Source organism: Polypterus senegalus, chromosome 5 (assembly GCF_016835505.1).
Source record: "Polypterus senegalus isolate Bchr_013 chromosome 5, ASM1683550v1, whole genome shotgun sequence".
Taxonomy (NCBI): domain Eukaryota; kingdom Metazoa; phylum Chordata; class Cladistia; order Polypteriformes; family Polypteridae; genus Polypterus; species Polypterus senegalus.
The window spans coordinates 49,390,040-49,407,220 of NC_053158.1; the positions used below are offsets into that span (position 1 = coordinate 49,390,040).

Genomic DNA, 17,181 nt, shown 5'->3' on the forward strand with positions numbered 1-17,181 from the left:
CATTCGGGAGTCTGTAAGCAATCGCTCACTCGACACAAAGTCAAATTAGCAGTACACAAGGATTCTCCGAAGAGACACGGTACTGAAGCAGTCCAGTTTTCATCTCAGGTCACTGGATAGCATCCATGTCTCGCAACCATTAGCAAGACAGGAAGCACCAGAACTCTAAAGACTTGAATCTTGAATCTTTGTCCTTTTGCAGAGATATCGAGAGTGCCACACACCCCTTTCCAGCGACCACATTACCCCCATGCTCTCCCAATCAGTGTACTGACTTCATAGGAAGAGTCACCAAAGAAATAAACGTCACTGCCGAGGTAAGTAAACCTCTCGACAAGGTTGACACTCTTTCTGCAGACAGACACACTGCTGATGGATGTGCCTAAGAAGTCATGAAAGGCCTAGATCTTGTTTTTTATCCAGGACACTCACAAGCCCAAACACTCAGATTCCTTGCTCAGTCTGTTGAGAGCACCGATCAGAGCCTCCATTGACTCCACGATGATCACAGCATTGTCAGCAAAGTCAAGAACAATGAATCTTTCTTCACCAACAAATACTCCACAGTCCTTGGACCCCAGGTAAACTGTCTGCTTTTGCCCTCTGCCAGCACATTTTGTGCGATCTAGAAAATACAGATAATATTTTTGTACTTTCATAGGCATAGGATGTAATTTTATGTTTTAATTAAACTGTATTAGTCAAAAATATGTAAAATGCACTGGGCTTTTAAGTAATTTTGATTAATCAAACTAGCCACCTTTTGCATGATACAAGAGCCAAACTGTGGTAACCCTTTCGATTCAGAATGCCTGTCACTCTGTGCAACTCACCAACTCTGCCTCTAGCAAAAGAACACCAGACCATCACACTTCCAACTCCATGTTTGACAGTTGGTGTCACACACTGAGGAATCATGCTTTCACCAACTCAACAGCATACAAACACCCTGCGTGATGAGCCGAAGACTTCAAATTTTGATTCATTGGTTAGAGACTTTCTTCCAGTCTGCAGCCAGCATTTCAAGGCCTTATTTTGTCCTTTAAGGAATGACATTCTTACTGCCACTGCAGCACAAAGTCTCCTCTTCATAGTAGAAGCTGAGACTTGCTGTCTTTGAACACTGTTAAGCTGTGCTTGAAGCTGTTGTGCTGTGAGGCACCTATCAACCTGCTGACCATCAGAAACCTGTCTTCTGATTGGGTTGTGACTTTGGGTCTGCCAGATCTCTTCCTATCAGAGTGTCTTCCAGTTTCCAATTGCCTTTGGATTGATTATGTAAGACACTGTACTCACTGACACTTTTGATTTACTTTTTACAATTTCTCAAAATGAAAGATCTACTCTTCTAAAGGTAATAATGCTCTATTTTCACTTAATTTGTTAATTACTGCATTCTTGCCATTTCTTGATCATTTGAATTAGCAACTTTCTACAGTGTAATATTGTCCAAGTAGTACCTTAGAGAGTGTAGTAACACTCTGTACCAACTCTCCTTTAAAACAGACAGAGCTTTTAAGTAATCAATAGAAGTTGGGGCACCTGTGCAAATTGCTTCAACCTACAAGACTTCATTTACCTTAATTGCATGTAGAACCTTCATTTGTTGTTCCCTGAAGAAGGCCCATTTGTAATATTCTGAAATTTCCTTTATTTTTAGTTTTTGCTAACAAACTTTAAATAGAAACCTCTGGCAGTTTACTGCTTACCTTTTTCACCATTTTAGGTCATTCATGACATTTCAACTGATTTCATTTGAAGAAACATTGGAAAAACTGAGATGTTCTGAAACTTCAGACCAGTAGTCTATTTTGATTTATAAACATGTTCTCATAATCACATTCCTACAGGAACAATTCTACAAATTCTGCCTGGTTCATATATCCATTGAGGTTACAGCCTCAAACAATGCCCATTTCCTTGCACCAAATATAATGAATCCTTCGTTTGTGGTCTGACACCATTCCATTTTTGTTTTTTTTTTTGTTTTTTTTACTGTTTTTCTCTCATGTAGACATTGAACACACCTCTGGCTTTTGGATTCAACTTAAGAGATGCTAATTTGACTTTTGTACTACAGCAATGAGCAAACTACACTTGCAGGAAGAAAACTAAAGGTCTTGGCAGCTAGTTGGGTGGGTAAGTTCAGGAAATGCTTGTCTATTACTGGAAAGTATCAAAATGAGGCCAAGTCTGGGAAGCAATTAAAAACATATACACATCTTAAAACCACGAACATGCCAAGCATGAAATAAAAAGACACCATCCAAACAAAGACCTCAAAGGAAGAAGAATTTTTCATGTTAAAAGAATGAACAAATATTTTCATATTTCCAACCACCTTCGTAACAATGAATATATAGAACCAAATTCAAAATTATGATTATTTGATTGCATATGCTCATTATAAAATTAAGGCAACACAATTTTGTTAGAAAATATTTGGCAGTGTATTTTGGTTCTCTGAACAGCTTCCCCTACACCTTATTATTGCTCTTGTTTCAAGTCCTTGAAGAATGGTACAGAAACCTACCCAAGTATGCTATCTATCTATTCTGCATATCTGTGATACTGAAAACCACTCTTTATTAAAAGGCTTGAGAAAATAACATATACACTAGCAACGTTTGGTCCTCCAGTCCTAAAAGAAAGGTGGTTTGTACACCTATCTCAACGCTACAGGTCAATTCACCGATATTGCTGCAATGTCATTTACTGTTATCTAATTTTGCCACTTTTTTTTTCCTCACAGACATGCCACCTATGCCATGTGGTCATGTCTCCACTCACCCTGCAAAGGACTTGAAGCCCAGTAATGTGGCAGAGGAGTTTGCATGTCTGGTACTTGCAATGAAAGCAATCAATAGGCCTGTGCATTATGCTTCACTGTCAGTTGAGTTCACAGCGTTTCTTTTACTGTCAGCGGCGCTCACCACTGTTCCCTTTCTGCTAGCTACGACACACCACCTCATTGCCGCTTGGTGTGAGAAGGATCCAAAGCCCAATTTCATGGCCGAGGTAGCCTGCAAGACCACTTTATGGATTGTGTAACACTTATTACAGCATAAGTTCTTGAATATGACCAAGATCAAGGTTTAAGGCCCAGGACTGTTGGTTTTTTGCGTAGCAGACAGATAACACTTAGCATTTTAGACAGACAGACAGATAGATAAAAACGAATTATTACAAGTCATCTGATAAAGGAAGGTGGATAAGAGAACTTATGACTCACTTGTGTACAGTAGAATAAAAAAACACTTTTCTTTGTTTAAGTGATGCATGATTCAATTAAGACTACTAAGTTTTGTTTTTTTTTTGTTGGTTATTTGTTGAAATACAAAACAATGGGCCAACTCAGCCTTAGACAGTTGCTGTAACCCATTATTTTGCACAGTTTAATTAATGAAGATACATTACATGAAGGGCGGCACGGTGACACTGCTGCCTCACAGCAAGGATACCTGGGTTCACTTCCCAGGTCCTCCCTGCGTGGAGTTTGCATGTTCTCCCTGTGTCTGCGTGGGTTTCCTCCGGGTGCTCTGGATTCCTCCCACAGACCAAAGACATGCAGGTTAGGTGCATTGGCGATCCTAAATTGTCCCTAGTGTATGCTTGGTGTGTTGTGTGCCTGCTGTGGGCTGCCACCCTGCCCAGGGTTTGTTCCTGCCTTGCACCCTGTGCTGGCTGGGATTGGCTTCAGCAGACCCCCGTGACCCTGTGGTAGGATATAGCGGGTTAGATGATGACTGACTGACTAACATTACATGAACTGCTAGCCTGACTGAAAAACACAATTCCATGCTGAAAAATAAGTACAAAAATAAATGTCTTATTTTGGTTTTTGAGCCATAATTATCTGAGAAAGGCCTGGCAGTTGACATACTGTGTTTCTAGCTTTGTTTTAATTTTTTTGTTAACTTTCATTTTATTTCTACTTTCAAATGCACACTATTACATTCCTCTCCTAAAATTTTCTTATTGGTCTTTCAGGTTTTAAAAACACCTTATAATGCACACTTTTAAGTATTTTCATAAATATTTGTTCAAATTAGTATAGTAGCATTATTATTTTGCAACATGTCATTTTCACTTAAGATTTGATCATGTACTCTTTGCCTGGTTATAAAAAGTTAAGATATATGACAAAGTATTCATTCTCACATCTGGTCTGTTACCACAATGTGTTTACTTATGCATCCATTCATTACATTTTCTGTAACTGCTCTTCCCAACTATGGGGTTCGAGGTCCTTAGCATCCTAAACTTTTTAAGTATGGGTGCATGTCTGGAACCAAGAGTGAATAATGCTGCAGTGTACTGCATGATCTAATGCAAACTCACTCACTTGGATAATTTAAGGCCACTGATAAAGTTACCAGTATGTATTTAACCAATATAATAAAAATTAAAGAATCTGCAGGAAATCTACATAAACAAAAGAGTTCTAAATTAGTAATCAGCAACTTAATGGACTAATTTTCTACTCTATATATATACTCAGCAAAAAAAGAAACGTTCCTTTTTCCAGGACTGTGTATTTCAACAATAATGTTTTAAAAATCCAAATAACTTTACAGATCTTCATTGTAAAGGGTTTAAACAATGTTTTCCATGCATGTTCAATTAACCATAATCAATTAATTAACATGCACCTGTGGAATGGTCGTTAAGACCTTAACAGCTTACAGAAAGTAGGCATTTAAGGTCACAGTTCTAAAAACGCAAGACACTAAAGAGACTTGTCTACCGACTGTGAAAAACACCCAAAGAAAGATGCCCAGGGTCCCTGCTCATCTGCGTGAACGTGCATTAGGCATTAGGCCCCTCTACTATTACTATAATCATGAAGGTATGCACATGTGTGATTACAGGTGCCAAATTAGTCAATCCCATGTTGGCTGATAAATGCTGCTTGATAAATAAGTTTGATGTAAAAAGTTACTTGCCATGCGACTGTATAAACTGCTTACACCTATACCTATCCTATTAATTTCCTCAGCCAACCACTACAGATGTTAACAGAAGCGGTTGTTTTTTTCCTCTTGCACTTAACTTAAGTAGCATCACTTCTGATGAATGCTTATGGTGGACTGATGGAGACAGGACTTTTTATTTGTTTTCTAAATGGTTATTTTTTTAAAGAATTAAGAGAAAAAAAGCAAACAACAACTATTTAAAAAGAATGTTTAAAACATTTTGTTAATATAAAGCAGTTTCTGCATTCATTATTTTACGCACATAGAGATGAAAAAACTGGTAAACATTACCAATTATTATTACATTACCTGTCTATATGTACACATAGCACTACAAGCTGTTTATTATACCTCCATGAAGATACAACTGCAATCATTTTTGACTTTATCTTTTTATTCTACATTAAGGTCAAAAGCCTTCAACAAGCACTGTATTTGCATGACTTCTATTATGAATTAAACACAGACTTTGTCACTCTTAAGAAAACCCGAGTTTCAGAAGGAAAAGCCAGTAGGTGTAAACATCACACAGACACTGCTAGGAACTTAAACTCTGGAGCTAAAACTGTGTCATTTGCCAACTGTCCTACAGCAAAATTAACTATTTTAAGGAGCACATATGAACATGCACAGAGTTAACAATAAGTGACTTTATAAATAAATTACAGCACAGGTGTTGTTACAATTAAGAGAACAATATGATTATATTAGACAACATGGAAGGAAATTACTATAATAAAAAAATATGTATGGAATGGTCCATACAGTACTTCCATGTACATTACACTTTAGTGATACTGTAGGAACTCACTCAACAGAAGATTTTACAATACAATAAAACCAATTGTACTGTACAATAATATAGAATCAAGTACATTACACCACCATTATTATATTTATCATGTACCCAAATAAATACTGTACCACTGTCTAAACCCTCTTAATCCTGAGAAGGGTTGTGGTGGCTGGAGCCTATTCCAGCAAGCATATGGCACAAGGCAGGAACATTCACATGGACTGGGCATCAAGTCATAGCCGGGTGAACACACTCTCACATCCACACAAACTAGTGCCAATTTAGCAGTGCCAATTCACTCAACCTACGTGTCTTTGAACCAATGTAGAAAACCCAAGCACTGGGAGGAAACCCAGGCAGACATGGGGAAAACATGCTTACTCCAAACAGAAAGTATCTGAAACATGGACACACCATTACCACCTTACACAAATAAATGTGGAGTAAAATGAACAATGCAATGAATCAAATGAGCAACTTTGAACATATTGGGCCAAAAGAAGTAAACAGACTCCACAGACAGAAAGATAGGTAAAGATGTGGCTTAACGCCTCTGTGCACTTCAACCTTTTCAGGTCTAGGTGTTTGTGCGTTAATTTCTTTCCCTTCACCATCTAGCATGTGTTCTGATAGAGCAAAAAAGATCTCAGCTATTCTCACTTAAAAATTTCTTATTTTCTTACTACACACTAAAAAACTACTTATGCAAACAATTTGTCAAAAGGCCTATTCTTATGACTAATCGGAGCAGACTGCAAAAATCCTGGTTAAATAAAGCAATTTCTATGTCTCTGCAAAAATCCTGGTTAAATAAAGCAATTTCTATGTCAGTTATAACTGGACATAGATCAAACTGTTTTTTAAGAATAAGTACTGATCTCAGCATTCAGGCTTGATATCTTGTAAACCACTAGTTATAAACTGTTTTATCTGTGATGGGATGTAATCACCCAAGACACAAAAATCAATTTTGATTTTCCACAGACATGCACATACACAAAGACACACACAGACAGACGTTTTCTCAAAATTTTGAACATAGTATTATAACAGATTATTTCATCATAGTTTACTAATGCTACAATTTACTTAATACTTATTAAAATCCTACTTTGTTTAAAGAAGCAGTTTTCTACCTTTTTCTTAATGCAACTGCATTTTGCTATATGCATATCCATGTATGTGGATACTCCCCAAAGATTTTCATTTCAAAGAGTGCAAAGTCTTTCCCAAAGCATAGTTATCTGCATTAAGCAAAAATTCAGTCAACCAAAAACACCAAAGGAACAAGCACATGCTGTGGGAATATGTTCTCATTTACTGCTGAAAAACTTTTATTTCTTTCCTGTAATTCGAATGAGAACATCTAGACATGAATGGTGCCCTTCTTAAGGTTATGTTTGGAGTTATGGCAGAGTAGTAGATCTTTCCTGCACTCCATTATTATTTTAGCCAGATTTTGTTTTTTTTTTCTTTTCATTTGAAAGAAGATGCTTACGTCTGCACTTAATGTCATTTTAACACCCTTCACCAATAACATGACAAATTATGCTTTAATTCCCCAATGGAGAATTTCATGTCTCATTGGAAAAACTGAATCAAACCTGCAATGATAACTGTGGATGGGCAGAAAAATGTTGTCTATTAAAAACTGTAATTTAACATGAGATAAACATGAGCATGCAGAAAAATGAGCAAAGCCTGTAAATACAAAGAAGAAGAAAAAATGTTTAGAAATAAACACTACTCTCTTTGTTTATTGATATCTTAATATATGTGGAGATGAACAATATTGATGAGCAGCTCATGATTCAAAAATTTCAAAAACAGCAAATCAACTCTGATAAGGGGCCTCTGTGCCTTTTTGCCATTGTTTCCTCTTTATTTTCTAATATATACAGTACATTTAAAATGCACTGAAATCACAGCCATGTTAAAAAAAGGTTGGGAAAAAATAAAGTTCAACTTATTTTCATTTATGTGACCACACGTTTTTACTACTAGATCCCCGCAAGAAGACACTACTCATTGGCATTACACACAAACACACTCAATTGTAAACTTGAGATTGAACAAGGACACATCTTGGCAATTTTAACAGAACTCCTACAGTACAGTGATGCACTCTATGGCAATTCAAAATAAAGATTCTCTACTACAGACTTTTTTTTTGGTAAATCTAGAAGTATTTGGGTGCAAGTATTTGGGAAATTCATAATTATTTCATAAAGTTTAAAAAATAAGCAAGAAAAATTATATCTTTTAGTCTCCTTAGTTGTTATTCATCTTTTCAAACACTATTCATGATGCTTTAAGAACTGTATGATTTATTGTGTGAAAGCTATAAATAGAATGGTGAAATTCCATGACAGTTGACAATGTACTTGATTTTATTTTTATTAACTGTTAAAACATATTTAAGCTGTGAACATCTAAGAACTTACTCACGTGACTCATTGAGTAAGTGCCTTGAGCATTGGAAAGGTGCTATATAAATAAAACACATTATTATTATTGTGTGACATCATTCTCCACAGAGTATCTGCCACACTATAGGCATGGCCCTGAGGTATCAATTCTGTGCTAACATAATTGTCAAATTACTGAAAACAAGATAATATCACATTATGAGCACAAATGCCCCACATAATTATTTGAACCACAGTATGATACACAGCACAACACAGAAAACTACAATTTTGACAATGATATGAATTCCAATATTTACATTGAAACACTGTAGAAAAATGGCCACCAATCTACCCAATCAACACAATTACGTTGCCCAAGAAATATAATAAAAGTTGTCAACTTCAACAAAATCAGTCAGCTGCAGGGTACGTAGTGTATATTCAAACCTGGCAGAACTGTTACAGCAGTGCCAAAGAGATGGCAACAAATTACCGCCATTTCCTTAAGTCTGATAAAATGTAATTAACTTTCAGCTTAATTCTGTTTGTAGGCTATGTGAAAAGTTATAAAATAAAAGAATACTCTCTCCAAAAATATATATATTTTTAAATGTTACTTACTCCATGTACTTTGCATACATCTTGCATTTTTTGAGTATTTGACTGGATGACTTTAGGTGGACTATGCAACATGAGTAACTTTTTTTATGGATGTTTTAATATCATTTGCTGTTCCCAGCACTGCCCACCATCTATTTTCCTTGAGGCATTAACTTCACTAGCTCCATTTTCCTTGAAAACATGAGATTATTTTTTTTTCTCTGCCATCACTGCAAAGTACATGGGGCAATTAAAAATATTATTTTTGGGTAGAGTATTCCTGTAAGATTCACAACATAAAAGAGTGGAATATCATAATTGATTCAGTTTTTTAAACATAGTAACATTCAGATAAGCACTTCATGTCACATTCACTATTTGGTTCATCCCCATTGCTTACAAGGCCTAATCAAAAGTCCAGGGGCCAAACTTTTACCTTATGACTCACTCACATCACCAGTATGATTTTGTTAACCACAGAACAATAGTTAATTTTCTTTCAAACAGACCTTTAAACCAATTTTAGTTCATGATTTGAGATGTTGACACAATTTAGTCAAGTTTGCACCTCAAATATTTGTTGTTGATCAGTAATGATGTCAAGTTCTTGCATGTTAGGGTTTTCCTGAAGATGCTGTTGATGATCTAAACTTTATTTTTTTGTATCATTATTGGTGACAACTTCTGTATAACACAAAAAAAGAAAGATCTAGACCTTTGAACAAAAGACTTTGTGCTCTCTAAGGTCCAGAAAGGCAACGCAATTTGAAGTTCATGCTTATTAAATGGTCAGACTGTGAATATATACAATATACATTTAAGCCTCTAACAGAATATATACAGTACTAAGGATTTTTAGCTGCAGAAAAATATCATCTGCTAGAACACCAATCACTCAGCTTTTGAAATCAAAAGATCTGTATTCCCTTTTATTAATTTTCTTTGCACTGAATTAAAACATTTCATGTCTATTGAGTCTAATTAATGACTATGACATTATTGGTAAAAAAAACATTATTTCGGTAACATGTTTCCTCTATTTAAATTTGAAAAGCTATGATGTGACAGTCTACTGTGAAAAGTGCTGTACCAGAATATACATAATTGCTTTTTTATCCACAGTTGTGGCATTTGTGGGGCTGTTCTGGAGCTAAAAGTCAAACACAACTCCAACATGTGCAAATTTCTGCTCCTTGCTACTTGCATAAATGCATTTAGCTCCTTTTGTTAAAAAAGTAACACAAATTATACTTCTACAGCAATTTAAATTTGTGCATGCCAATATAAGTAGCAACTAATCCATGTCTTGAATTTCAACTTTTACTGTTTTCATACAATGATATTTAAGTAAAAAGACTTGATGATGTATAGCTGAATAAAGAATTCACTAGACAACTAAAATGAATTAAAAAAAGATCATAACAAACTTTGCCATGCATGAATCAAAGACTATAGGGAGAAGTGGTGACAAAAAATGCATTTTTGGTAACCTGTACCATGACAATAAGAAATCACACACACACAAGTAAATTCCCAGGTTTCCAACCTAAAACTGAATACTCCATTTTTAAAAAACTCAAAAATGCTAAAAACATCATGGGCACATATAGAAGGGGGTCTTCCACAGAATGAGCAGTAATTGCACTAGATCTTTGCATATTGAAACGGATGTAATTTTATCAAAACCTTAGAAATAACTTTGTAACAAAGACTGGGACCCTATTTCATATTTTACGCATATATTTCTTTCTCTTTTTTCCTATTCTGTAGCATTGTAGTGTCTCATAGTGCAGGAACAATGGATTCAGTTTTCGACTCAGTGTATGAAAAGTTAGTACATTCTTCCCATGACTGTACTTTCTCTGGCACTGCTGCTTACTTCATATTGAAAAACAGGGATGACAGAGGGCAAAAGTGTGAATGAATGTGCTCTGCGGTAGACTGTGGGGATACACTCTGGCATATTTTGACCCACTGCTGGAAAAGGCATATTGAGAAAATACACAGATTTCGATTTGTATGCATCATCAATGCTTTGGCGTCAACTAATTTATAAAGTGCAAAAACGACACAATACATTTTTCTCTTTTTACGGTAATCTCCCTGTGACAAAAGGCAAAGAAATGTATTATTAAAAAATGCTCACTTAAAGAAAATGTCAGGTTCCTTTAAGTTCTCTGTATATTTAAAGTAAAAATATGACACACAAATTGCAAACATCTTACCCATTAGGGTTGCTAGAAGGCATAGAGAAGACATCTCTAGGTCAATGCTCTCCTGGAACTCCCTGGAAGCTGTTCGACTACCAGTTGCAGATCCATCACTTTTGATAGAGTGGTGTGAAGGCTCAGGAGCATCACGTGACTCATCTTCCTCTCTGGAATCTTTGAGGATCTCCACAGTGACTCTGTCTCCATGCTGCAGTGGAACAGGTTCATTCTCCATTCCTTCAGCAGGGGGAAGTAGCTCTTTAGGAGGGAAGCCAAAACGAATGCACAGCATGTCAGGCAGTACACTGAACTCTTTGGCAATACTTCTCTGAAGTTCATAAAATGTGGTCTCTGTCTGCAAGGTTAGCATGGCTTGCCGTCCATCGTTGGTGGTCACCCGAATTTTCTTCTCCTTGTTAGATTTTGGGGAATAGGAAGTTTTTGTAGGTGTGGATGGTGTAGACGAGGGAGTTCCTCTGGATGGTGCTGGTCCTGGAGATGTTGGCCTTTCCTGACCCTTTTGCTCCTGTTTCAACTTGTCAGTTCTTTTCTTCTGCAATACTGAGGCATGCTCAGCAATATTTTGCTGAATATTCTGCTCAGTCTTGCTCATTGTCAGTTCCTCTTTGTGGAGAGTCTTGCCTTTCTGGCCAGTTAAAATTATCTTGGTAGGAGGCTGGACATCTATAGTAGCTTGTGCTTCTTGTGCATCTCCATGGTGTTGGGCATGTGCTCCATCAATAGCCACTGGTGTATATTCATCTGGGTTTTTTTTGGCAGTGTGATTCAAGATAGTGTTTACAACCTTCTGCACCAATATCTCACTCCCAAACTCTCCAGGAAAATGTTTAGTGACAAGTTTCATTGCAACATCATAAACATTACTGTTGAGGGAAGTGTCAGATTCATACTGGAACCAGTACACAGTTTCTCTGACTACTCTCCCGCTCCATTCTAGAGTGATTGGAAAAGCCTCAGGCAGATTTTCATACTCCTTACCATCCCAGTAATGTTTAAATCCACAACCACATTTACCCCCCTGTGACCTGGTGTTAGTCCGATCCCCATCTAGGTACACAACTGACCCATCACCTCTCACATGACGCACTGATGTTCCATGACACCAGCTGCAGGCATTCAAATGACTCAGCTTGTAATCAGGCACCAAAACATCCCTTGAAGGATCATAAGAGCAAACTAAATTATTTAGAGGAAAACTGTAGTTTTTGTCAGCCCTCAGCTGACCATGTGTGGATTTGGCCAAATTGTAGAGCTTGCCACCGGGAGTAAGCCACTCCGGAGGTACGTGAAGTTCTGACAGTGCATTGCACATCAGGCAACGGTGGAGGCGATTCTCCATTACTGCCTTTCTTGCTGCTTCAGTAACTTCCTCTGGTTGTACTCCTATAACACCAGTCCTTCTGTATACATATTGATGAACATCTGCCACCAGAGATGGATGAATACCATGTTTGTCCATGAAGACTTCCTCCATCGCACTGACTAATCGCATAAGGTACTTGTCTTGCAGACTTCTGTCTCCTCCAATTAAACAGCTCCCATCAGCCTGCAACTTGACATACTTTTTAATGAGCTCCTGTGGTACTCCCCAAGCTTTCGGGAGAAGTTTAGAAGGCAGTTTAGGCAAACGTGTGTTTTTTATTCCAACAAGAGGAATGTAGTGGTTGCGACCTGAGCTGCTCCAAGCTATGCAGATTGGCTTATTTAATTGCCCATCTTTGCCCATGCACTTCTCTTCAGGCACAAGGCCAGGAAGAAAAGTGGCTGAGTAATCTCCAGAGCTTCTCATTCCACTCAGGGAATCTAGAAGAATAATTGGCCTGTGCAACACATTAGCTAAACCGAAAATGTGAATATTTCGTAGTCCTAGTGGGACCCCCTCTGGAGGAACAAAGAGGGGGTCACACTCGTTGATGATGTCCTCCCACTCTGCTGCATCAATGAAGTCTTGAAAAAGAGCTTTATAGCGGTCCAGATTCTCCTTAAAGTGATATTTCAAGTTTTCCCTTAAAGCATGCCAGAAAAGCTCCCTTCCGACTAGTGCCCTTGACACTGCATGCACTAAGCAGTGACCATCCCCATCCACATGCACAGGAATAAGGCACTCCTGGTTCTCGTTAGCTTTCTTGATCTCCTCCAGAGTATCATGGAGATAAAGGAGGCTCCCTGAGCGGTCCTTACCATAGCCCACTGTAGTCACGTGCTCCTGCTCAATGAGAAAAGCCCTGTCACCTAGCAGAGCGCAGTCAAACATCTCGCCTTGGTTCATGTCTCTTAAAAGCTTGGCTTTGCCTGTCTGCTTATCCATGCCATACCTCGTGAGAATAGGAGACAGCAACTTACAATGATAGTTGGAAAGTCCCATTACTTTCACCAACTCGGTTCCCTTTTTGGGAGCTCCCGTCACCCCAAGAAGAGCATTTCTCAGAAGATTATGCAGCACCACGTCCGGATCCGTAACCTCCTCCACATTTATCAGATTCTTCTGCTCATGGCGCTGCCCACACTCCGTACATTCAATGCTCACGGAGCCATACGCGGGGAAGAATAGCCTCGCCTGGCACTTGGGGTCCGGGCAGCTGCCAGACAGAATTCGCTTGTCCTTTTTCTTCGACCCTTGGTGTAACGACATTTCTGAAATATAAGCTGTCGGTATTGACTAGTGTTTAAAAACACATTCTAAAAGGCGATTTATTTTCCCCGATTCACCTCACGCCGTTATTCTGTATCACAATAACACAGCTAAAACAACACGGAAGCGGTTCCTTTTTCTATCGACTTTTTCGCTGCCTTTTCTGGAACGGTAAAAGACCAGACGCTTTGTAATGCATTCTGGGTTTGTAGTTTTTACATGTCTAGCGTGTTCTTTTAAAAGACAGGAGTTAGCTGCTAAAAAGAACTACATGTTCCAGGAGACCGTACGGAACGATAACAACACAAGATACTGTTGGAGGAGCATGGGAAATGTATTTTTAAATATGTATACAGTCCTACAGTAATTCATCTGAAAAGTCTAACCTGTGTACTACAACTACCAGAACGAGAAATAAACGCCATATCCGTGTTTACTTTTTGTAGCCGCGGTAATCCGGAAGAGTAAAGGTTTGTACCCGGCAGTGTTTAGCTGGCTTTCATAAGTGAACACTTAAAATATCTGTATTCTGGTAGTGTTTGTAACCGTTACTTGATGTTTGGTTACAGTGCGTATGTGCACTGAATGATAATCGATGTTTGTGAGTATGAAGTAATTCCAGGATTCAAGATGATATTACTAGAAAGTCGCATTAACTGCCCAAACTATCACGGCCAACTACGTTTTTCTTTGTATTGTTGCACTGATAAGTAACTTGTATTTTACAAACAAATGTATATTATGGAGCACAGGTTACTAGTTGCTACTGCATTTTTATATTCATTTTTGTGTTCTTGACTCTTATATTATCTCGAAGTAAAGTTGTTTACAAGTAACAATTGCATGGGAAATATATATATATATATATATATATTTTTTGCCAAGACCTACCAGTGTGTTTTTGTGAGTCATACTATGTGTCAGCCACTTAATTTAATGTCATAATGATAAAAAATAGTTTTGTAAAGAATGTAATTTTTCTACTGCAAGCCTGACTTAACTACAAAGTAATATCTCTCTCCTTTTAGTAAATAAATATATATATATATATATATATATATATATATATATATATATATATATATATATATATATATATATATATATAATGCAAAATTGACTGACGCAGTATTTTCCATTTATTTATAAAGCTGAAATTTTGTAGGATTGTACGTCTTGGGTTGTAGGCATCCTCTAAGAAAGGACATTATGATATATCAATATATAGGCCCCAATCCACCCCATACACTAAAATCTCAAAAATGCTTTGACTGATCTGATTGATTTTTGGTGACATTAAAAAACAAAATTAGCAGTCACATTTTTTATTTGTAGATGCATTTTTTGATCTCTCGTAATCATGCTCTGCATGGCACTAATAGCAGGCTTTACACACTAACCAACAGAGTGGAGAGACAAATACAGAAGGTGGTGTCCTGGAAAAAAAAGATGTGATCACATTTGACTTGTACAGTGCAATGTAAATTGGAAGGAGAAAGTTCGTCCAATCTCAAGGAAGATGCAAAACTCAGTGGTTAACCAGTAATGTAATGTTCCAGTGAGGGTGTCAGGTGCTGTATCTGTGAAGCGGGTAGGTGAGGGAAGGAAGGGAGAGAGAAGTAGAGACAGAAGTGTCCTCTGATCCAAGACAAGATTGGACAAATTACATCAGTTTAGACTTAATGGGCCCCCCATGAGCTACTACATTGCAATATAGTTTCAAAAGGGGACCCTCAACCCTCCCTGAAAAATCGTTTATATTTCCAAGCGGATCTGTTTACTTTGAATGGATATGCCCCAAGTGCCTGCTCTGCACACATTTTTATACATAAATTTGCATCCTCAGACTTTAAAGAAACACTTGAGTGAATGACCTAAACAAATGAAAATTGTAAATATCTAATAATGATATTAGTATATACACAAATTTCATTTTAGTCCTACTGATAACCCATTTCAATTTAAAAGAAAACTCTTCATGTAAAACTGTGCTTTGAGGTGACCTTCAGCAAAACCCATGTTACTAGGAAAACCAGAAATTGATGTAATGCAGGCATGTTTTACTCATGGATAATTGTACTGTCCTGTACTGTATATAGCATGCTTAAGAGGAAGCAGTATTAAAACCACTAACAGGTGAAGTGAATAACATAGATTATCTTCTTACAGTGGCACCCATCAAGTGGTGGAATATAGGGTGGTCCAGATCTGATTATGCAATTTTCATTACGCTATAACTTAAGTTTATTACATGGAGAATTCACAAAAAATTATTTTTGTTGCCGATAGATGGCAGCCCCTACCCTGCATTCCAAAATGGTGGGGAGACGGTTGTCAGTCAAACAGCAGGTGTGATGTATTCGCCTTTTCATAATTGCATAATTAGATCTGGACCACCCTGTATATTAGACAACAAGAGAGACAGTTCATTCTTGAAGGTGATGTGTTGGAAGCAAGAACAATGGGCAACATGATCTGGGAAACTTTAAAAAGGGCCAGATTGTGATGGCTGGAAGACTGGGTCAGAACATCTGCAAAACGGTAGGTCTTGTGGGGTGTTCCTGGTATGCAATGGTTAGGATCAATTACATACTAAAAATGGTCCAAAGAAGAACAACTGGCAATCTTGTGACAGAGTCATGGGCGCCTAAGGCTCACTGATGCATGTGAGGAGCAAAGGCTAGCCCATATGCTCTGATCCCACAAAAGAGCTACAATAGCACAAATTGCTGAAAAAGGTAGTGCTGGCCATGAGAGAATGGTGTCAGAACACACAGTACTGTACATCGCAGCTTACTGCATATGGGGCTGTGAAGCCACAGACCAATCTGAATGCCCATGCTGATCCCTGTCCACCTCCAAAAGTGACTACCATGGGCACATACATGTCAGAACTGAACCATGGACCAATGGAAGAAGGTGGCCTGGTCTGACAAATCACATTTTCTTTTAGATCATGTGAATGGCTGAATGCAAGTGGATCATTTACCTGAGAAAGAGATAAGTCATTGTAGTAGAATGTTAAGCTACATATCTGTGCATGATGTGAAGTTTTTAAGACTTTTAGTGTTACATCAAAGCATTGTTTTGCAAATATTCTTGACTCTGCCAATATCATTCGAAACTGCCCTCTTTCTCTTCTGTACAAAGATATTCTTCCATTTTAGTTTTTATCCAGTAACACCTATAATTTTGTTTCTCCTGCTTAAGCATAAAATATGGTAATAAGTTGTAAACAGAATAGATCATAGTTTTCATTTTGGAGATAGTATTTTTAGGTTTTCTTGTTATATTGGTATTTGGACAAAATGAATATGTTTTGTAAGTCTCAACTTCCAAACATTTTAGTTACTGGTAAATAGCTCAGGAATGTTTTGTTGCTTTCTATTTGGAGACCCTTCAGTCTGGGCTATTACAGCTGAAAGTCGTACATGATTTGAGAGAACTTGCACAGGTCAAATCTGTACTACTGCCAATTGATCTGTCCAGAGTATTCCTCATTTTTACTGCTCTCTGCTCAGGCTACACTGTTGCA

At 37.6% G+C, this 17,181-nt stretch overlaps 1 protein-coding gene across 1 annotated transcript in view; it reads right to left on the reverse strand.

Annotated features, from left to right (window-relative positions):
• The window catches only part of vcpip1 (valosin containing protein (p97)/p47 complex interacting protein 1), a 36,399-nt gene extending 22,572 nt beyond the window's left edge, over positions 1-13,827 (reverse strand). Inside the window, exon 1 of the mRNA XM_039754599.1 lies at positions 11,009-13,827. Within this exon, the coding sequence (XP_039610533.1) occupies positions 11,009-13,646 (2,638 nt within the window). The 5' untranslated portion in view covers positions 13,647-13,827. The remainder of the gene's footprint in view (positions 1-11,008) is intronic.
• Between the last annotated feature and the right edge of the window lie 3,354 nt (positions 13,828-17,181).